The sequence below is a fragment of the Dreissena polymorpha genome, chromosome 13, assembly GCF_020536995.1.
Source record: "Dreissena polymorpha isolate Duluth1 chromosome 13, UMN_Dpol_1.0, whole genome shotgun sequence".
Taxonomy (NCBI): domain Eukaryota; kingdom Metazoa; phylum Mollusca; class Bivalvia; order Myida; family Dreissenidae; genus Dreissena; species Dreissena polymorpha.
Genome location: NC_068367.1, coordinates 31,208,810 through 31,233,208, shown reverse-complemented (window position 1 = coordinate 31,233,208; position 24,399 = coordinate 31,208,810). Strand labels below are relative to the sequence as shown.

The window sequence follows — 24,399 nt, the reverse complement described above, 5'->3', positions numbered from 1 at the left end:
CCAGATCCACCATAAGCATACCAGCGAGGGCCCGTACATAATAGCTGCCGTTCAACACTGCCTCTACCACACCTGGTCCAAACGACCCACATTCGATTAACGCGTCATCTAGGCCAGAGCCTCGCAGAAGTTTGCCCTGACATCGAAGCAGAACACGGGTCCAATTTAAAGGGCCATACAAAGAAAGAGGTCGCTGAACTTGTTCGTCTCGTGTAGGTAAATGTCTACTGCAAGAGCAAAAACACCCTCATCACACCATATTGCCAGCGATTCCTGATTTAACACTCTTCGCAAACTCTGAACATTAGTGAGGCAATGTCTGACTGTAGCACGCTCGGTGATGGGTCTTTGTATAACAGGTAGGAAGCCAACACGCATCATCGGCACAACAGCAGAAGAAACAATCATATGAACGGCGGCCCAGATTATGATGATTTTCTATTTCTGAACCATTGCGCAGAACACTTATAGTGAATTCACGCTTTGTGGCTTTTTTCCGGGCAGTTTGTGTATCGAGCAACGTAGCCTGCTTAGTTTCAGGATGCAGCCACATATCTTGTGATAAGGCTGGTCTAACTATTGGCTTGATATGGGGAGATACCTCTTGACATGGTAGCTTTGTCCTCAGAATAGGATATGCACGGCTGATTCCTGTATTGGACACTGGGGTATGGAAAGAGGCCTATTCACTGTTGCATCTTGAAATACCACTAGGGCAGCATAGTGTGAACCTTCGGTACCAGATATTGATGATTTGTCAGGATAGTCCGAGTTGTCCATTCCAGCCATAATGTAGTCCTCTTTGGTGAAAGGACTGGGTATCAGGGTTTCTGAATCTTCTGAGCATTTCACGACATAGCTAGCAAGAAGACTGTGGGCAGATCTGATGGTTTGATAACTTGAACATGCAACAATTCTGTTGAAAGCAGTGAGAAGGCTCCTGCTGCAATCTTTTTAATAAATTGCGTGGCCAAGTATCATATGCAACGGTGTTCGCGTCAATCCACTATGACTGATGTACACAAGCATCTGGAATAGGCAGTGTATCTGTGTACTCTTATGGTCTCTCAACCAGGTTTCTGTTTGTTCTTGTGGAGGATGATCTGCCTGTGTTGGTAACGACCGTGTAATAACTGTTCCTTTGCCTCCTCATGTACCTCTTCTTCAAAAGGCTGTAGAAACTCCTCAATGTCATGCGCACTGCTTTGACAAAGCTTGAACTTAGGGACCTTAAGAAGAGCTGACAAAAACGTGCGAAGCGGTTCTGGCATTCTAGTTCGTTCCCATGAAGACTTGATGTCAGTACTGTCGCAAAATCTTGTATTCCAAAATCAACGTCCTTTAGAACTTTTCTTAACTGGGCACCAGCTTCCTGCATAATGTCCTGATTCTTCAGTTTGATCACTATTTCAGCAGCGCTTATATCAGATGAAAAACTGATGTCAGATTCGTTGACCCTACTATTGGGCAATAGTTTGACCGAATGTTCATAATGGCTGATAATGAGCTGCTTCATATCACGGTTAATGAATGAACTTGTAAGCACTTCACCTTCTTCTTACAAACTTAATGCAAACTCTACAATATCACTCATAGTGCAACATTCACCTTTTGCCAGACGATTATCAATATAAGGAAGGGTGCGATGGAACAGTACACTCTTGATGTTGTTAATATCCGGTTTGACATGGTCAGTAGATTTAAAGGTACGGTCAAATTTTCGTAGGTAGCTCTGACGACATGTGTTGTGGCAGTATAGGTCTGCAGAGATGACTGACTTAATATTTTCCTCTTGGTTGTTGCTCAGACGATCAGCCACTCTTGTAAAACTTCATCCTGGAAGTGTATTGCAGCGTTGACAAATTTTTCAGCACTACCATACTCGCATATTCTGTATTTGCCCCGGTTCCTCTTGTATTCTACATTACCACACATTACACAAATCAAAGTTCTGGGATATTTCGGACAGCTAGGGGTGGACATGGTAAAATGCTACGGCGAAGGGATTTTCTGAAACCAACAATTGTAGTCGCCACATTGGTTTTTCCGATATTGTTTCCTCTTTAGCCTTCAGCTTGTCGGAATGTGTGTACGATTTATAACACTTATTGGTATTGTGGTTAGAAAACATACCATTGTGATCATCCGTCTTGTCATCCAAACCTTTGATGCGCTTTGTAACAATATCATTACTTAGTGCAGCAGCTCTCTTTACCCTCGCACGCCCCGTTTCTTCACTGGTAAGAGGTGATTTGTTATCTTCCTGTCAGATGATACATAAACTGGGATGCAGCCCGTTGTCCCCTGCCACCAAGAGAACCAAACTTGTGCTTTTTGGAGAAGATATTTTAGATTCCAAAGTAACCAACTGCTGGGTTATTCAATAGTTTCCAAAAATACACTAGCTCTTATAACCTTGAATAGACTGATTTGACTCTACCAAATGTTCTCGTTCGTTATCTTTCCTTTTTTTATAATATAATTTTATTTGTTTTTATTTCACACGTGATAACAATATAATCGTAATAAAACTGTTATTACTATAACATATAATTCTAAGTTCTTTCTGTATTCATGGTCTAAAATCAACTGTTCCTAAATACTGAAAATTGCTAGAAAATCTGATGTCTGTATTGTCTGTATTATTTCAAAAAAGATAGTGCATTGACATGTTCTCTGATAATCAGAGATCGTAGAAATGTAAACATTTAACACTAGAATCAAACCAACAAAGTAAATTAATCAAACACAAGAACAAACTAAATAAACCAAAGTTTATCAAAATAGCAGCCAGCAAGCTGTGGTAAACAAACTCGCATTTTGCAATACCGTGACTTTCCCTCTTTTGTAAATAAAATGATCGGAACAATGTTTGCAGTCATAATGCACTAATAATAATAAAATTAAATGATTATCTATAAAGAAGAATGGTTCTATTGCATATTTTTATAGATTTAATTGCAAATTCCATATGCAAATAAACATTTGACAATTTAAAACTGCATAAATAGGCGTTACTTTTTATTAAAATTGAAGCTGTCAATTCAGCAAATCAACGAATTAGAGAATCAACGGACTGAGCGGTATTTATGACAAAATGACCTTGTACATGCCGTTTCAAGGTCATTCTGACTTTGAAAAGATACGTTGATAACAACAATTTATCCTACACAATATATTTAGTCAGAATATCTATTTATTATAAATGTATATTGTTGTTCCGGTAAATAAAAGTAAAAATTGTATTATGTCAATGGCGACCATTTTAAATCGATAATTATAGCAAAAAACGTGGAATGATGCCAGACAAGCACCTCGGTTTTTTGCATGCCTACAAACCCATAAACTCAATTCCACTGAGTAAAAAACCCCAAACTACATTTTGCAAACGGGTCCACATACCAGGTACAGGACTTAATATTTTACAGGGAAACATGTGTTGCTGTGGTTACCTCACCTGAACACGAAGTGCTAATGGTGAGATATTGTGGTCCGTGTCTTCAGTGCTCTGTAGTTTTGTGTCATTGGCTGTCGTCAGTTAACTGCAATCGACATATTCTTCTGAACCCCTAGTCAAATTATACAAATTTCTCAAAATGATAATTGGGCGAACCTCGTATAAGCTATTAAAATTCGTCTTAACTGCTTCTTATATAGGCCACCAGAACTACAATTTCATTAAAAAAAGTAGATTAAATTTCATGTGAATTAACAATGTCTAAAGGACTAATAGTTGGTATGTAATATTGTTTTAATGTTCCCCTGCAAGGGGTACGTTAAATATAAACTCTCGTAGCAAAATTACTTCAAAAGTTTACTTCTCTAAATCAACATTCAAAACATTTCTCTGGTGAGCAATAATGAGCATCTTTGTCCCTTTGTTCTTGGTTGTTTTGTTGTAGAATTCATTTTGGTAAATTAATAGTGTTAATAATGAGCAAGCCGTGTCATGCCAAAGTTGGTCTTATGCCACATGCGGCCAGCGTAGCTCCAGACCAACCTGCGAAGTCGTGCGGTCTGGCCAGGAGCTACTCTGTCAGCTATAAATGCACGCAAGGTTTTATGGTCTCATTAGCGGACAGTCCAGCTCCTGCACAGACTGCGCGATTACGCAGGCTATCTTGACTTAAGCAGGCCGAATGTGACATTAGACCCGTTTTTTCATGACGGGCGTTAAACAACCTAATCTGAATGAAAACGTGTTGAGAAATCAACAACAACATGACAAGATAAATAAATGTACATACGATTTTATTTACAGTTATTTTTTTCATAAGTTGATCAATAGGCAGCAAAACTATTTCAAGTAGATATGAACAATTTAAACATGAAAAATATTTCTTTAAAAGCGTGTGTAGCAAACTTTATGTATATTTAGTTCGATCCATTTATGATGTTTAAGATCATTTCCTACACGGAGGAGTATTTTGTACTTCAAAACGGTAAGATCTAAAGGTGCAGTTATTAGAAAAACATTCGACCATAGATATCAAGAATGTTTACAGGTGAATATGTCTGTAAATAACTATAATAATTCTAATACTAAGGTAGCTACTTTAGACAACAAATTTATATTTAAGTATTATTTACATTTAAACTATGGCAATCTTATTTTAAATTAGGTTTTTAAACCAGAACAATGAAATAAAAAATGTCCACATATAATATATAACAGTAAATTAATTCAACATTAGAAAATTGACAGATTATCTGATCATAATCTTCAACTTATAATTTGGTTTATAATTATAACCAACAAACTCTGATAAGAAACTGTATTACAATAATAATGTAACTTCAGATGTAAGTTCTTATCAGACGATAACAGAAAACGATAGTACGCCAACAGAAAACAATTCAATACAATGTATTTATGTGACAATGCAGATGCGTTTACGATCTCCAAGCAGAGTTGTCGTTCCATGCTTTCACATACAATCTCTGCCATCACAAGAAAATCCTACCGGGTTTGGTAGGATTTTATTTGTGTGTGTGTAAGTATTATATTATGAAAAGTAGTATCATTTTCTTTTATTTTTTGAAAATAGTGTATAAGTTTAGATTCATAATAAAAAGTTTTCTGCAATTATGAAAAAATGTATTTAATATTTTCTAATAAATATGTGGTTTCTTTTAAAAAGATGACATACGAAAGAATAAATACAAATATGAATACTTGTAAGCATAAATATTTTGTCAGATCAAGAGAAAAAAATGAAAGCTATGTTATAATAATCGAAATAATAATAACATCAATAAAGAATAACAGTGTACAAAATGTGTTACATGTACATTCAGATAAAGAACGTATTTATAATCAAAATATTAAACAAGATACAAAATATTTATAAAATGTATATAGTTACAATTGGGCATTTGTCCTAAGATGGTAACTTTAAGACGCATACCAAGTCTTTAAGAGTTGTATTATGGAAGATTTTATTCCATATCTCCATGCCGGATTACTTAATATTCTTGTCAGCAAATTTGAATAAGGTGTTAGCTTAAGTAATATTTCGTTATTCTTGGGCACTGCTTTTTATCTATCATCAATATATAGAGAATAACAGGTTATTGCCTGATCTTTTTGTAATATATCAGGCAATGCTTAGAATAATATAACAGCGAGGCTTGCCGAGCCGTTATTTTATCGTGCCGAGCATGATATATTACAAAAAGATCAGACAGCAACCTGTTTTTTGTTTATCATACCTCTACGTCCCCGATATTAAAGAAATAATGCAAAAATCGCTAAAAAGCTGCAGTTTTAGCGGGAAAGAATCAGAATTTTGTTGTTTGGCGTCTTAATAATGACGTCATGAGCACGCGCGCTTAATATATGTAAAAAATGTTTTTTGCTGTTTGTGTTGCATTTTGTGTTTAAAATATATTACATCTTGGTATCATATTGTTTGTTTTGCTGAATATGATTTGATTTTACTAAAAATGATTACTTTATAGTTGATTTCGAGTAATATGACTATCCTCCACACATGACTGATATAAAAACTTCCTGTTGACCGTGATATAAAATATATATCAGACAACGTTATATCAGGCAGATATCAATGCGGTGGTATGATACATCAATATTTAAAGTTTTCAATAAATACCTTAACGGATTTAAAGTTACCTTTCGGGCAAAACAATTGGATAGTTCTGTAAGACAATCTATCTACATCAATAACGTATCTAGAATGCACACTTTTACTGTCTCATCAAGGATACGAAACCAACAGCAATCAGCGCTAAGGTCAAGGGCAGACTAAGTGCGACCTTGTTAGAGCCAGCGCCATTCCGGCCTCCTTGACCCGACGGCTTCGAGGTCGAGTCGCCTCTACCTCCATTGTCGACGCTTTCCTGACATTGAAACAGACAAACTTTACTAGACTCTGTATCCAGTATATCAACTTAAAGCAATGGCTGGTATAATAAGTGTTACTGAACGAATGCAAAGTAACGTGAGGCATTACTGTACAGTTGTGACATTGACATTAAGATGTTAGAAAGCAACTCAGATATGAGCCGAGTCATGTGGGTCTTATGCTATATGCGGCAATCCAAGCTCCAGACCAGCCTGCGAATCCACGCAGTCGGGTTAGGAGCTTCCATGCCCGCTATTAAGGTACGTTAAGCATCATTAGTGGACGTGGTAGCTACTGACCAGTCTGCGCTACTGCACAGAATGGTCTGGAGCAGTGCTGGCTGCATATAATATAAGACCCATTTTTGCATTATGAAACTCATTTATGTTGGAATTGATTTTTGTTACAGAAACAACATCGCCGAAGTACTCAACAGTCAAATGTCAAACAAGCTCTTATAGGAGTTGTTTTATCCAAAAAGGTGGTTAGTGTTTCTGAATTAAGATAAATTCAAGCGAATCCATTGAATAGCAGCGGAGACGTTTTAAAATTATGGGTATGATAACCCAGATCCGTCTGTACCATGAAAATGTTTTCACAACTTTTTTGTTTTTGCGTGGATGCTGATCAGAAAGCAAAGAAACCGGGTACCTAAAGTATAATCTCCACCCAGGGCTTGTCCTGGAATGCTGGCACTTTTTAATGCCGAACTATTTTTTGTATTGGGCATAAATGATTTTGTTCTCCAAATAATAAATTTTCTATTTATATATTATCCTCGTTCTGGTAAATTAGGACTTAATGCATATGCGTAAAGTGTCGGCCCAGATTAGCCTGTCTAGTCCTCTTTGAAGGTAATTTTCCCGTAAAAGGAAATTTGTTGTAAACGAGAATCCAGTTTAGGCGTAAAGTGTCGTACCTAATTAGACTTTGCAGACTGGGACGACACTTTACGCACATGCATTAAGCCTATTTCTATCGCAAAGAGACTCTTATTATATGCATGTATAACATGGCCTGGATGAGCATCGGACCGTTAGTCCATGATACTTGAGTCCGAATCCTAGCACGGTCGCATAATTTGGGGTTTGTGATTAATTTTTTTTACGGCCATACTTTCCTTCCTGTACTGTATAAATAGTTATCAGTAACTGGCATAAGAAAGGGTACCGAATATACACAGGATATCATATTTAAAAGGCAAAGCATCCCGTGACAAAAAAAATGAGTAGGTAAACCTACCGCGGTGATACGTATGCATATTACATAGTGTAACTATAAATAGTAACAAAATGACGACGCGTTATTCTTATCAAGGGTGAAGGATCACGTGACTCTGTGGAGTTCACAATTGAACTTTATTGGGTGTAAACACACCGGTGCTTCTTTTCAAATAACTTTTAAAGCATTTTTTTATAAGCCGATGTTGTTTGCCAAACAATTCGTTACGTACAACATTAAACTACACGGTTATGCAGCACGCAACGTGAATTTTTGGCACCGATTTCAGACGTTTTCAAGGATTTAATCTTTAGATACCGGCATAAACAGCAAGAAAGACTTTTATGTAATAAATATGTTTGCAAATGTATTTCAATAACTTAATATGATTGCAAAAATAAAGTTCTTAACGGTGTGTTTACATTCTGTCCAGCCCGTGGTTAAACCCCTAAAAACCCCGTTGATCCTGCACCCTGTCACTAGCGGGCCAATGTAATAGTATCGCCTAGCCGAGCCGATTTTTCTTATCTGAAAAGAATCAGATCAACTGAACAAAATGGCGTCCAAATTCAGTATCAGCAATCGGTGATCAATAAAATCAAGCCACAAATCAACGAAAGAATCGAAAATAATGATAATTTAGCGCAGCGCAAAATTGGGATGAAAAAATATCGATTGAAACGGTTAATTACACTACATAAGCTTAAATAAGACTCATCAAACAACACAATTTACTTATTAAGTAAGACACACTACCTCGATTATATTTGTAATCCAGTGCTTATGAAATCACAATAATAAGCTATTCAATTTGATGTTCTTTCATCCATTATTATAAATTTATTATACATCACACAATTAAACGATTTATCGAATGCTAACCAGTCTGACAAAAATACCATATACAAAATCGAATGACTTGTTGGAGCGATTTTTATTTTCTCAAATAAAAACTTCCAATGATGCTCGACAAACACACAATCCGAAATAAGTTTTTGATTCTTTCGATGCTTAAAAATATTTAACTATTATATAAAAAAAACTACTACGTCCGAATGGTTGTCCCTAAAATCCAGAGAGTCTAGCTTAAACTTGTGTTTCGTCTTCGAAATTGCCTCTCATGAGATGCGTCATAAATTGCTTAATCAATTGAGCGAAAGTTAAAGTACGGAAAGCCGGTTCTGTAATAAATGTAAGAAAATGAACAAAATAGGAGAGTGTGTAATATTAGCGAAACACATGGCAGAACTGGGCCAGACAACTATAATCGGCTCTTGCCGCATTATGGCCCTCGGGCCGTTATGTCGGTGGCGGGCTGATTATAGGCTTCAGCCCAGCTCTGCCAAGTGCTATTGTCGACGTTAAAAGTGTTAGAAACGGCAAAATAAGATCACGCAAACAAACGTAGAAAGAAGCTCACTGTAAAGTTGGCCCCCGCTATGCAGTCCTCTTTTAACAGACCATTCAGAAACCTGTCCATAGTTGAACCATAGTCGAGGTCACATCCGGCTAGCTCTGACACACGACAGCTAATCCTTCGTCGCAACTCTCTGAAATAAAATATAAGAATTACCTATACGCAATATTCAGTTCAAGAGACCATATCTGGTGTGATTGGTAACGACGAAAGGGCGAATGAATATGTGTTAACTTTTTGACTCAGGGCGCGGCTGTATCTAAATGGACTAAGTGGTCCAATACACTAGGCAACCGCTTTAAAGCACCCAAGATTAACAAGTTTAACTGCTGAGTAAAGCTTTGATCGAGTTTCTCAGCCGTGCGATAGACCCATGTAGTTCTTTAGTTTTTGGCTTGTTTTAATAGTTTGGTATGAACCCATACATGTATATATAACTCATGTAGTAAGTCCCTGCATTAATTTTAGGCCTAAATTCTGATTAATTAAAATAATGCACGCCCAATAAAGCCCATTAACAAGTTTGTTCTGGGGAAATTTGACCTCATATTTGTATTGAAGGTATTTTCGAGGTCGCCGTGGCGTAGTGGATAAGGTGTACGCCTAGCGAACGGTATGTAACGGGTTCGACCCAACTGTTGGATCGCTCTTTAGATCTCCCCAAAAGACTCCAAGTACTGGCTCTACCCAAAAAACGGACTCGAGTGCGCTTCAAAACCTCTCAGGCTTCCGATGCAATCGAGCTAAAATAGATAGGTTTACACTGTACAATTTAAGGTATATAAACTACGTGTACACGTTCTTACCCACATCTCTCGCCATATTGGTTCGGGTCAAAAGGTTTTGTGCTGATGTCATCGAGCACATCCTCGAGACCCCCATTGCACGTGCTGTTCTTTGTCTTGGTCAACGTGCAGGCGTACATCGATGTGACCTCTGAAATAAATGACGAGCTAAAATCGTAGTAATAAAAGTATGTCACGCATTTATGACTGGTGTGTTATTTATACGAATGAAGGAGAGTTGTTGATTTCTAAAATGCCAGAAATGTTAGAACCAACATGCAAGTATGTTAATCAAAACGCTGATAAAATAGAAAGTAGGTTAAACAGCGAATATTTGAATATTTGAAAATGGGACGAATATGCTTATCTTAAATGCCGATTTGAGTATTCGATTTTATTGAAAACAAATTCTGCATTGTTTGTAAAACTACGAAATCACATTTTAGTTTTGTTCAGAGGACTCTCGTGTATTGTATTAATAATGTTTTATCCGTCTAAATGTAAACATATACATACAATAAATGTTGTTTATTGCATACAAATATATTACCACCAAACATAAACGAAAATACCAACGGTTAACATGTTAAATATTGTTAACCTTTTGTGGCGAAATGCAATGGAATAAATACTCATACAACTCTGCGAAAATTTCATTGATATTTACTTTTGCTGTTTAAACTGTAACACAACGCTTTCAAAAGTCCATCCAATAGTTTGATTATCCAGAGACATGCGAGGCCTAACGGCCCCGCGCGACATCCAGTAATTTTTAATCCTATATCTGTGTTTATCCATCGTGCACTAACTAACTAATTAAATACAAAAAAACGACTACTCGTTTTCATACCGTAAAATGTGTGAAAGTCGAAAATACCCGTACGTCGAAAATACCCAATCTGACATGACATAGTAAAAGAATTAACCATAGATACTCCTGTTTAATAAATCTTGAAAATATTTGCAACTCACGATGACTTTTGTCACAGTATGTTTTCATCTGTAGCCCGAGACCATCCATGTTGAAGAACGCGCTTAGCAATCTGTTGATCTTATTTCCGGTGTCCGTCCGCAGACGATTATGAACACATGACGTCCAGTCCGCCACTTTGCTAAAAAATGAGCCGCATTCTGTGAAAACTTGGCGTAATCCATTTGCGTAGAGTTTCGTCCCAGACTAGCCTGTGCAGAACATGCAGTCTTATCAGGGACAACACTGTCCGCCCAAATTGGATTAGAATAGACTCGAACGAAAACTTTCATAAGACGCAAAGTGCCGTCCCTGATTAGCCTGTGCCCGTTTATATGCAATATTACAAAGCAAGTTAACAGGCACTAACGGTATGTGTTTTTGTCAAGTTTTACCAACAGCGGTGTTTTCGCTAAGCAAAATATTTTTTTCCTGCGAAATATTTTACTCCTGCTTTACGCGTTTCTAAAAATAGTACACCACCTGGAGCTCTGAAATGTTAATATACTACGGTCACCGGAAGCATCAAGCAACCATGTGCGCCTAAGTTTTTCGAAGTAGTTTTACGACACGGAGGCTTGATGCCAATATTAAAATTAAAAGTGCGTTTGTTAAATAACTTGGTAAATCAATGAAAAGTATAACTAATGTAGTGTCTTACATTATTTGACATTTAGTCAACATTGAACTTGAAACCTGCATATTGAATCTATATAGATATACCGCAATAAATGTACCGATATACTGAGAGTACGATATTTATTACATCCGATGGCATGATGGATTGGACCTCACAAACACCAATTGTCAAATTCAGCTTGGTCGGTTGCCCTCCTCCCCCATTCATAGAAACAACTGTTACGTAAAAACACATTGAATAAGTTATTAACAAAACAAATGAACACCTGCAGAATATTCCCTTGATACGCTCGTGTCTGGCCGTGACATCGACACCCTTATCTGCGGCAATCAAGTTGTCTTTCAGCGTCTGCTGTGAAGGTGGGAAAAGAAATGGAAGACTCATAAACTCTGAGGCGAACATTTCCTCAACACACTTCACAAACCCTGACTGGAAATTCAGCCCCATGTCCGGAACAGGTGAGGTCGCAGGTAAATGATCCATGGTAAGAACCGTCGTCTTGGTGAAGGTTGTGCTCCTGTGTAGTTTAGAATACAAAAGAATGTGTGTCATTTAATGCTGTGTGTTTGTGATTGTATGTTGTGTGTTTGATGTACTATATTGCGGGGTTATCTAACATGATGCCCTTTTCATTCGCTATGATATAAGTTTATTTTTATTCGGAACACTCGGTTCTTGTCAAAGATCTAATGTTTACGTCATACAAAGAACGCACCCTTTACGTGATCTTTGTCAAAATCTGAGTGCTGCGAATCAAAATAACCATCAGAATAGTACAACAAACACACAGAATACCATGAAAAACAAACAGCATAACATGGAAAATACAAGCATACCATGGTAAACAAACAGCATACCATGGAAAACACACAGCACACTATGGCAAACCAAAGATATTTAAATAAACAATCATACGTCTTGAGCAGTGGTTTATTTTCCGACTTATAGATCTTTGGGCAAACACACAGCATATCATCACATTCACACAGCATATCATCACAAACACGAAGTATACCATAACAAGCACACATCATACCAAAACAAGCACACATCATATCAAAACAAACACACAGCATACTATGGCAATAACACAGCATACTATTAGAAGAACATATTATCACATGGTTTAAACTCACATCGTTTCAATAAAACAACCAATATATCGATAGTCCACAAAAGACAGACGATGCGTCCCATGCCTTGCAACTGACTCGATAATCTCTCATTAAGCGAAAGGCATAGATTTGTTATAATTAATATGTATGCCGAATTTTATAGGATATTGGGAATGCTCCCCCAGAAATGTTTTATTTCGGTACTCAAGTGTCCGAGGAGCGGTTTTGGCGTATATTTAGCACGAAATATCGCAGGCAAAAAGTCAAATTATAAATTAGTTTGGGTAAACTTTTCAAAATTATAACATTAACTTAAATGTATTTGATTAACATAATATTATTTCTTACAATTGTTAAATTTGGTATTAAAAGCATGACAAAATGAATGATAAAACTTAGTTTTTCATAGTGGTATATTATTCAGAGTAACAGTCTGGCAATCGTAATAAGATGTAAACATTCATCTTTAATTTTGTTAAAGTAATTGTATAAGCATGTGAACAATAATTGATTTCATAAATAAAGAATCAAAACATAATAGAACATACCAGCGAAATAAAACTTTAAACACTCAACACCTAATTGCCTTCTGTGTTAACCAATGTGGCTTGCAAGAAAAATGATGGAGGAAGAACGACACGCAATATTTGTCTTTTAAAAACCCTTTGTATGGAAGATTTCAGTCACAATCTACTTGGTTGTTTGCACATTTCAATGGTCTGCTATTGCCATGACATGTTTTCTGATTTATCACTGATACCCACCCATTCAATTAAGATTTTATGGTATTTTCGCCATGTTTTTTTTATTTTGGAATAATTGAAGACAGCGGCCTACATGATCATTGGAAACCAAGCCCTCCAGAAAAGCAAGTGTTTCCGATGCGATTGTAGTCGAATAAAATGGTTTAAATTTTCAATATGCTAATCTCATTTTCAACATTTGTTTGGTCAACATTTTATTAGAATCTTTATATCTTTGGAGTGTTATGATTCGTAGAGAAGGAAAAGTCTTAGCAAGTCTATTTCTTACCAAGGTCTCCCCAAACAGTCGTTAAGTCCGATGATATAAGAACTATAATCACACTATTCAACAACGTTTAATTGACTGCAAATGATTAACTTACATATATTTAAGGACGAAGTATGTTTGTTGGCCCCGTAAATAATCGTCTAACCATTAGTCCAGTCAATTTGCATTTCTACCTCAAACTTATTGAAAACGTTTTATTATCAAAATTATATATTAGTTTAATAAGTAATATTGATACAGTTCAACGTTAAGAAACAAATCGTTGAAAAGCCAAAAATTAACACATGTTGGCAATGTCATCAGCATTATATGTCGAGGATGTGTACCATAGAAGTATCCGGACGCAAAAAATTGTTTGTTGATGTTGTTTTTGATCAACAACAAATATGTGCTTTAAAACACTTGAATTTTGTGAAGATACAAATGCCTTACCGGAAGCAAATTTAGTTAACTTTGTATTTATTCACAATCAGGGGTTTGTCAAGTATATTTTCGCGACCTTAATATACACTTTAAATGTAAAATCAACGGAATCATTGTCTTCACATATAAATAATTTGATTTATAATACAAATGTGTGGTTTGTATTTATTAGTGTTGTTTTTTTCACATTGAAATAATACAATTACACAACTGTGCCCTTACATACGATTTCGGACCTCCTGTGAGGCAGTCAGTTATAATTGAACTTAATCAGATACGAGAAGCTTGGCCCCAGATTATATTTGAACAAAATCCATTACGCAAAAGTAAGAACGTCAAGTGTACTTTTATTGAAGCTAGTGTTCAATATGAGACCCTTGACATGAGTAAATAAGCCTTCACCTTGTTGGCCACGATTTGAGAGTATTGGTAATAATATGTTGGTACAAATTTCTACACTCGTCCTTAAGAGATTTGTTAAGACCTGTAACAAAGGCAATAAAGATCATTTTCCCCTTTTTAAGAAATTGGTGGCTTGATGCACTGTCCTGATGGAACACTATTGACGTAAGACCCTTTGGAAACAGTTTCGGAATGTCATTCCGAAGAAATGGATTCTATACCTTATTCATATAGAACTTGCTGTTAACTTACGTTCTTTGTTGATAAAGCGAATCTCTGGTATTTTTCTCCCTAAAAGAGACACCAGCCCATGCGATGAAACCTTTGGCGAAAGAGTCCCGCTTAACGCACTTAGTGTGTCGCTAACTGTTTCGCCTTTATTAATGTAGCAAACTTTGCGTTGCCCGTGCGATCCACCTAAATAAAACATTTCCTCATCAGAGGTAACACAGTTCTTCCATTTTCCACCTCTAAGTTTCATGTATAACAGACACCATCTATCCCTCATCTTTCTAATTTGCGTACTGGTAAGCTGATGAACTTTGAATTATTTGCTTCCAATGAGTTGGTGATAAGGTTTACACAGTTCCTAAGATTTCTTACATAGACGACATCTCAAGCTTGGTCAGAGGAATTTGTTTGGCGATCATACAATTGACTTTTTTCATAACGTCCGGTGTGGCCACCTTTCGACGATATATAAACATCGGCATAGGAAGCGCTGCATTACTATTTTGTCGTTGATAGCCAATATTATAATCAATGTTCTTGTTTGAGCCCAAGGAAATCGAATATATCATGGGTTTCAACTCATTTTAAATACTCCTACACGTGTGTTTAGTCTTCAAAAAATGTTCTAATATGATCATGGCGCACCTCATATGAGCAATTGTCCCAAATTAAGCAGACGAAAAAGGCTTTAATTATTTATTTTAATAATTTAATTATAATTTTTGAATTGTAAATTACCTGTTACCATGCAACGCTGATCTTGTGCGAACATAAAAGTAAGGGAATGCAATATCCTATAGTAGCAATTGAATGATATCGTTCATGTCGTTTGGACATTTTAACGTGGCTGCATTGTTACAATTCTTTGCAGTTGCTTAATTTATTAAAATATATTTTTCAAAGTTTACAATTCTTAAATGTCATAGACTTGTTACAGATGTTGGATAGGCTTATCCTTGATTTTGATATTTAAATAAGTTGACATGTGATCAGTCACCACAGTTGGAAATCCCAGGAACAAAAGCACTTTAGAGACATTTTGGTAATACCAGTGTCAGCTTGTTCTAAAATCAACATCATCATATACTTAACATTTAATAATATGGCCAACAACACATTCTTACATGTAAATATTTAGCAACATGATATAACTAATTATACTGAAAACAATTTCTGGCATTTAAGTTAAAACCCTTGCTTATATTTAAGTTTATTACTCGGTAAGATATTTTTTCTTGACATGAACTTCATAACCTGTCATTGTAAACATTAATCCTGGCCGATTTATTTTGCACTTAAGTCATACTCTTTCCTGCTTAATGTGCATCACAATGTTAATTTGATGCTCTCAAAAAGTTTTTATTCGGTATTATATATATATATATATATATATATTATGCGATTTAGGCAAACTAGGCAAACATTATAGCAGATTATGCTCAATTTCTGTTGAATTTTGAAAATCACTTTATGACGCGTTTCAAGTGTTTGTGTTCGGTATATATTATTTATATTATACTAGTATTAAGTGCAGAATATGTTAATGTTTTTACCTTATTGAAATTATAATAAACGATTAAAGCAAACCAATCCAATCTGCATCTGTTTCGACAGGAGAAACCTTTTGAGACAAGGGAATAGTAAATGGAAAGCATAGCGGTAGAAGGGATCTAGACTGTTCATAAATATGTAACCTTTGCAATAAGATATTCATATATATTTGAATTTTAAAGTTTGAGATTTATCTTATGCATTCCAATCAAACTGTAAAGGTTGAGTAGATTTTATATCTGTGTCCATCATTCCTCGCCTTAGTTTAAAAAATCGGGCACAGTAGTTCGATTCAGCGAAAATTAATTGATCTACAAAAGTGCATAAATATACTAACACATCTCAATCGGAGACGTCTAAACCATTATAAGTTGTGACATTGTTTAGTTTTAAAAAGTCAATGAATGTTTTATGTTGCCTGTGGGACGATCAAATATCTTCAAAATTAAATAACAAATGACATAAAACGATTTCTTTCTAAATAAACCAAATGCTGCATTGGTAAAATTAATGGCTTCTGGTCCAGCTTCTAGATTTTTTGTATTTTTCCAAAAGAGAACGAACCAATGCCAAAGCAGGTCGCGCTAAGAACACGAGGGGCGCAAATTCATAATTTCATCTTTAGTACGGTGACATAGTTTTATCATCGCATGTATGTACAAGATAAGTATTGATGCAAAGATCAAAGGGCGTTGGGAATTTCAGTGTAAAAGGCACTAAATGAAGTTACATGGAACGATTTTTTTCTACTGTAAATATTAATATATATTGGCCGAGTATTTTAAACACAATAGAAAAAGATACTGGTATAACCATTATCTATGATTTTGTGTTATATCCCCCAAATAACCGTTATCTACGATGTTGTGTTATAATCCCCAAATAACCATTATCTATGATTTTGTGTTGTTACTCCCAAATATTTCATAGTTCATTTTATTTACATTGGTTTCCTTTTTTTACTGGCATCCGTGTGCAATTTTCATTAATGGAACAGAACTGTATAGGTTTTAAAAAATCTGCTTCATCTTGTAAGCGTAATTTCATATTTTTGTCAACTTCAAGGGGAGATGATTCTGAACTTATTTATATTTTGCTTATTTACGGTAGGGGTTGAGTACTCATTGTTATGAAAACACTGTTAAAAGTTTTAATGTGTTTACGACCGCCCCCACACTCTCACACATATATTTCATGGGCATAAAAAAAAAAAAAATGGTTACAATAAAACAGCATATTTATTTAAACTAAAATGTCTACATCAAAACAAAAAGTTAACTAATTTTATTCTACTGGGGCTCGAACCTTGGGCCTCTCACATGTGAAGCGCGCGTGTAATCACTACACTACGGAACCGCTTGAAAAATCACCTTCTAACTAAGATATTAATAAGCTATTAATAGTCGGTTTAAATGTAAACCCGGAAGTTTAAACGCTGGATAGTGAGCGGGGTTAAAGGTCCATACCAAAGGGTCCATACCACTGGCAAGATACGGGTCAGGCCTGCGGCCTTATATATGTGGTTCTTAAAAAAACACCTGTAGCAGGACTTGATAGTAATGAGACTGGGGTGCTGTGATGGTGCTCACCATTGATCAGCGGCTGCTTCCTTTATCAAGACTCATTATTACAATTAATAATACATGTCGCGCTTCGCGCTCTATAGCGCCTTTATTAGTAACTAGGGGTTGCAAGGATAGTGGAACAAAGAAGTTTTGTTTTTATACAAAACCAGAAAGTTTCACCGGTTCGCGTATTTGCCCAGTCCCTGTGATCTGTTATTATTGCCCAGTCCCTGTGATCAGTTATTAATTAAAACAATTAGCTTTGCATTATTGGCAATAAATGTTGTAGTAAATGTAATAGGCACAAATGCAGTACTTATTTACACTTATTTACACAAAAAATCACCACTATGCAAGATATTCTGACAACGAAAATATATAAATAGATCCGTAAAATAACTTCTCCCATAAGCGAAAAAAAACGTATTACATACTAGTCGACGCACTTCAGTGCGACGCCAATTAAGTTTACAGGATTTACTCTTGAATGTTGACTTCTTAAATCGTCTTATCTATAAGATGAGTCGCTTAAGTAAACACATACCGGAAATCATAACAAGTATTTTTCAAGTACTGCCTCGATGGATTGAAACACGAGTTTTTGCAGGACAGAAACAAAAAACATTATGTGAAGAGGCATTTGGAATTCTTTTCCGCGATTGGCTTCCGCGTTTGTGAACAAATAAGACTGCTGTTGAAAACATCTACTTCATAGTCGATTGGCATAACTGTATGCACAATAAAGTGATCATCAACTGCAGTCAAACCAGTTAAATATATATATTTGCAAGACAAGTAACAGACCTCTCAACGAAGAAGTAAACATATACTTTTACTCATTTATTTGTTTGATTATAAAATAATATTTTCAATTTGTAAATGCACGACATATCAAATCTACACTTACGAAGCGATTCACATTTTATTTAGCAATGTTTTTTTCGAGATATTTAGCAATATAAAAATAGCATTCCTTTTCCGTTGTATAATATATTTCTTCAAATTCGTCAAAACATGAAATAATAAGAGGAAATGCTGCAAATAGTTGAAAACCAGGAATAGGTTGATCACTTGCGGAATTTAAATACATGCTTATGACTTGACATGCGGATGCTCTAATCGTACCACGTTATTCGTGAGTTTCCCTACTTGTAAATTAAGGGCCATAACTTATCCCGGAGACCTTAAAGAGTTTTAATAACAGTTAAATATGGTACATTTTGGATCAATTCAACTTCGCATACCATTTGACCGTGTAGTACGACCTTGACCTTTGTAGTAGATATACGTGTTTTTTTTAAATAAACATAAGCTGATATAGATTAACAAGTGTGCCAAGTTATGTGTAAATCCTTTACTGTATATTGAAGTTAGAACTATTATATGCTCTAGAGTGCTATTGTTTACCATCTGACCTCTTTAATTTTGAATTGTCTATAAAATAATCAACCGATGTTGCGTTGTCCCGAAAAAGAACGCTTAGTTCTGACAACTTCATGAAAAAACGTCTATAAAAGTATCCCTGGTAATAGGGCATGGTCATTTGTCTAATAAAGGTTTACTATCAAATTACAAGTATCAGTTTATCCCACTCACGTTTGTTTGCATTATATAAGTCACTATCGGTCGTTAACATATCAATATACGTTAGTTGTTGTATGTTTACTGCATATATTTTGGATGATATATATCACCATATCAGCTGTGAAAATAGTTCAGTTATTCGTTGGAAGATCTCATATTGTGCGTTTTTGTATAGCATAATACTACATGTATTATAATATTTAATTTATTATTAGTCTTAGGACCTAGCATTTCGTGTCATTTTTCGATTGTTTCCTCCAGTTATAATTTTCTAGACTTTCGATACGTTGTTTTACGTAATTGGCAAATTTCACAACATAAGCTTTTAATTCTGTTGCGATAAGTATGAGAAATGTGGTGTTTTTAGCATATAGTGACTTGCGTATATATGTGACATAGCATTGAATTATCTTTCAATATCTTAATTATTCAAACAAGTGTATTGTTGATTGGATTTTTTTGTTTATAAAAGATAGTAAACAATTTATCTTCAGAAACTGTTTAAGGAGATGAATTAGTGTTTTAATCCGCTTCTTTTGTATGAGAACACCCAACTATAAACAAAAATGACTAAAACTGGGATCACCGCATTAAAACGCTCTATAAAAATCATTTAATGACACTGATTTGACGTACACATGTTCTGGTGCTTTAAGGTCATGACAACTTTATGTGAGGGTTTTAGGTGATAGTTTATAATGCCCCAAGGTTAATATCAGCACACCACTCAGGTCCATTTTTTTTATATAAAATAAACGAAACAACGGGGGTACAAAGAATAAAGGGGTTTTATGAGACCTGTTCACCGATTTCCGTATTATTAACTAGTTGTTTTACATCTTTTTAATATAGTTATAAAACAAATATACTTGAAATGATTGCATTGATTCCCAAACGACCAAATCTTTAAAACAAATTAAGTACTATGTCGCTTGTATGAGCACAATGTCACATTTCCAAATAGTGCATTTATGAACAAGTCTCTTCAAGACATAGCGACTCTACTTCCGTTGCGACAGAAATCGTCGAATTAATTTGTTTGTCTTGTTTTATAATAAAAGAAAATTGATTGTTGTAATGATCGAACAACATTGAGTCGAAATATGATCTTTAATAATCTGAACACTCAAGAGTCGTGAGCGGTTGGTTCTCTTACATGTCACTGGTATCGTAGAGGCATTTCCCGAACATCAGCATGACGACGTTCTTTATGATGGCGTTCACTGCGCCCGTGCAGTTCCACGTAGACATCAACTGAGTGCAAGTCGCGTTGGCCGTTTGAAGACCCTCCCTGGCGTTGCAAATTTTACATTGAATATAAGCGCTTTGGGAAATAGGTGCTTAAGCGATACTTTCCGTTATTATGGTATTTTCGTTTCAATTTAGAGAAGATCAATATAAGGCGGAAAGTGACGTTGCTGATAAGCCTCTGCGGACTAAACAGGCACATGCATTAAGCCAAATTTTCACAGAGCGGGGCTCGTATATAGAAAAAAATGTGTTATTTGTCGATGGAAAAGCAAATGATAGCAACATTGAACATACATGTATATAGAGAATAATAGGTTAGTGTTGATTATAGATCAGGTGTATCATACGAGGTTTAGAAAATAAAAAGCACGAGTCTTGGCAAGTGCTTTTTCGTTTTCGCGCCGAGCATGATTAACCAGATATATAATAAGCACTAATCTATTATTCTATTTATCCCACTTTTTATTCAGTAACCTTTGTATTTAAACAAAATTAGTTTAACTGGATAATTTTGCTAGATTTATGACGTCATTTTGTCGAAAAAAAATGACGTCATGTCGTGCCGTTGTTTTTAGCAGAAATTTAATAAACGGGGCTTTAATCAACCGAATTCGCTGTAAAAGTGGGATGAAGAATGTTTACTGAGCGCTTTTCCAACCCAGCACTGTAAAATGACGTCTTAATTTTGACGTCACGAGTCTCATGCGACATTTAATTAATAATATGTAGGTAGATTATAAGTAAACATACAGTGGATATATATGGGTTTTTGAAAACAAAAGCTACGGTCATTCTGTAAATATGTTACATATGAAAATTATTCAAACATGAAAAGAGCAATAAGAAAACCGTTTATGCAATTAACGCATAGATTTTAAAAGCTCTAACAATTAAAATATTGAATTAGTATCTCATTCGTTGAACAATGTTCCCAATTGACGCTATAGCGGTCTAGATCTTTATAGTTTTCGAACTTTTCTTTTTACTCGATCACAATTAAACAAAATATCATTTTCTTTTGTAACGAATTAAATGTAGCAATTTCAAAAAGATTTTTATAATTGTCCTTGCATGTATTGTTCTTTTCAAAATATAAACCATGATTGTTAAGGAGCCTACCGGCAGCTTGTCCCTAATGATGTCATATCAACGCACGGTGACGTCACAAGGCTCCCCTGGAGACAATTCCAGTCATCCAAACGGGCTGCAAAAAAATAAGTAATATATTGTATTCTTTTATTATTGGCTCTGTTAGAAATAATAATATTAATGATGATGATGATGATGATGATGATGATGATGATGATGATGATTATGATGATGTTGATGATGATGATGATGATGATGATGATGATGATGATGATGATGATGATGATGATGATGATGATGATTATGATGATGATGATGATGATGATGATGATGATGATGATGATGATGATGGTGGTGGTGGTGATGATGATGGTGATGATGATGATGATGATGATGATGATGATGATGGTGGTGGTGGTGGTGGTGGTGGTGGTTGGTGGTGGTGGTGATGATGATGATGATGATGATGATGATGATGATGATGATGATGATGATGATGATGATGATGATGATGATGATGATGATGATGATGATGATGATGATGATGATGATTATCATGATGATTATCATGATGATTATCATGAGCATGATCATGATGATCAGCCAAATAGACATCAAATCCTAGATATTAAGTTCACTAGACCACTCCATTGACACAGTTATTCACTTACATATACAACGGAGCCCCGATAAATCAGATCCCTAGACACACGATCTGGGATTATAATCTCATTACATGCAATATTTGTGAGTTAAATTTTCACAGACGAAACCCCTGTTCCGTTATCTCCATAAGCCCCAGATCCCGGATTATCCGCCTCAAATCTTAGTAAACACTTACTGCTGTTAAACATGTTGCTCACGATGGCTGAAACGGCGTTGATATCAAACAGATGCATGGTGCTGTGCAAAGTGTGCTTCGGATCTAACTTCACCCGTAACGCTGCGCATTTCATCACGTTTCGAAATGCCCTGGATAGTAAAAACAGGTTAACTAACACACTTCGACAACCCCGGCGAGCTGGTAGAGCGCTGAATCGTCAAGTTTGATTTTAAAAGTCGGAACCCATATCGTGTGTGCTGAGGTCAAAACATGTTTTTACAAAGTCAATTGTTTTCCTACATCTGATTAATAAATGACATGTTTTACTGGCATAGGAATGTTTGTAAAGTACTGGTGAGAAGCTATATGATTGGCTAAGATTGCACGCATAACGTACAAGAACAAGAAGGTAAACTGACCAACGTGATGAGACTGAAATATGTTGTTACGCACTGTGCCATAAAAAGTCATATACTATTTTAAACATGTTAAATGAATTTGAACCTGTGTAACAAGATTTTATAAGCAAGCCCACAATTAAGCGATTCAAAAGCGGTTGGTCTGACCTGGTTGATTAAAAAATATATAATAAAGAAATTATCAATTTACACGTTGCTCCCACAATTGTTACTATGTTTAACATGCATAAGGTTCCAATGCGTTTAGGTACTTATTATAAATAGGTAGTTGAATAAATTATTATATCATGGGCATCGTGTCATGCATACTTACTCAGCATTCTGAACCGTGGCGAGGATAAGTCTCACAAATGCGTCTTTATGAAAGACTGGCAGTATCCCATTCTCGGTGATACAGTCCTTTATCTCCGTTTGAAACAGATTCACCAGCACGTTGCTTCCTGAACCCGATACACACAAAACACAACCAAATGCGGTCAGTGCTTTGATTAACTTCATGATGTTGTCGTGACAATCGCCAAGACTAATGTGCCCGGGGCGCTTAGTGATTTGCTGATCAATGTACAATGAACAATAGGTCAATTGTTTATCTGTTTGCGCATGTGCTTCAGAAGTGATTCAAAACAGGAAGATATTGTCAAACATTTATACACTACTGTTTGTTAGTCATAGTGTAACCACCTAAGATTAAATACCAAGTTTAACTTCTAAGACACAGCTACTTGTGGAAGTTATTCATGACCTCCATTCAGTCTTGAAGGCTGAACGCTTGTCAAAAGTGCCTTTGGGTTACTCGAAAATGGGTCTTAGGACATATTCGCACAGTGTGGCTCCACACATGCCTCGGCATCCGTATAGTCTGATGAGAAGTCATTATATCCGCCATTTTGGACCAAGACACCGTTCGTGACTTTATAGCGGACACGGTAGCTCCAGGCCAGACTGCGAGAATGCTGGGTTGGCAATGCGCTGATCGCATATAGCATATGACCATCTTTGTACGACATGGCCCCTAAAGATTAATGCAGCACAACATGAAAGTTAATGAACGAAACTGTTATTCGATCATGAGTAATCCAATCAAGTTAGCTTTCCATTTTCTTTTCATAGCATGTCTTTATAAGGATATGTAATACCGTTATAGCAATAATATGATAATAAGTGCTACCTAATTTACGGGCAAAAGCTTATTTGATGTTTGTTAAAGATAACACGGGTTATTTATGTCTACACATTATCATGTGTAGCGTAATTGCGTATTGTTCGTGTAAAACACACAGTAACAACCAAAGTGCATTTCTGATTTCTTTGCGTTTTATTTCTGCTTATTAACACATCACAACGTTTCCAAAATGTTTGTCAAATACAAGATACATGCGAAGCCCGCAATGGGCCCATCCCGCGAAAGCCAGCAATAATGCGACTTGTATGTTCGGCCGTTTTTGTAAGACTGTCCATAAATATAGATATAAACAACCAAAGCTTTGATAATTGTTATGTGTACAATTCTGATTGG

General features: G+C 35.8%; 1 protein-coding gene across 1 annotated transcript; it reads right to left on the bottom strand.

The window, feature by feature from the left end:
- Positions 1-4,234: 4,234 nt before the first annotated feature.
- Positions 4,235-23,397, bottom strand: LOC127856363 (uncharacterized). The gene is made up of 9 exons (XM_052392507.1): positions 23,197-23,397; positions 22,483-22,613; positions 21,672-21,756; positions 20,458-20,592; positions 11,664-11,915; positions 10,761-10,900; positions 9,810-9,939; positions 9,007-9,136; positions 4,235-6,360 (listed from the first exon to the last, which is right to left on the bottom strand). Exons 1-9 carry the CDS (start codon positions 23,379-23,381, stop codon positions 6,208-6,210), a joined length of 1,341 nt encoding a protein of 446 aa, XP_052248467.1. The 5' UTR covers positions 23,382-23,397; the 3' UTR covers positions 4,235-6,207.
- Positions 23,398-24,399: the final 1,002 nt, after the last annotated feature.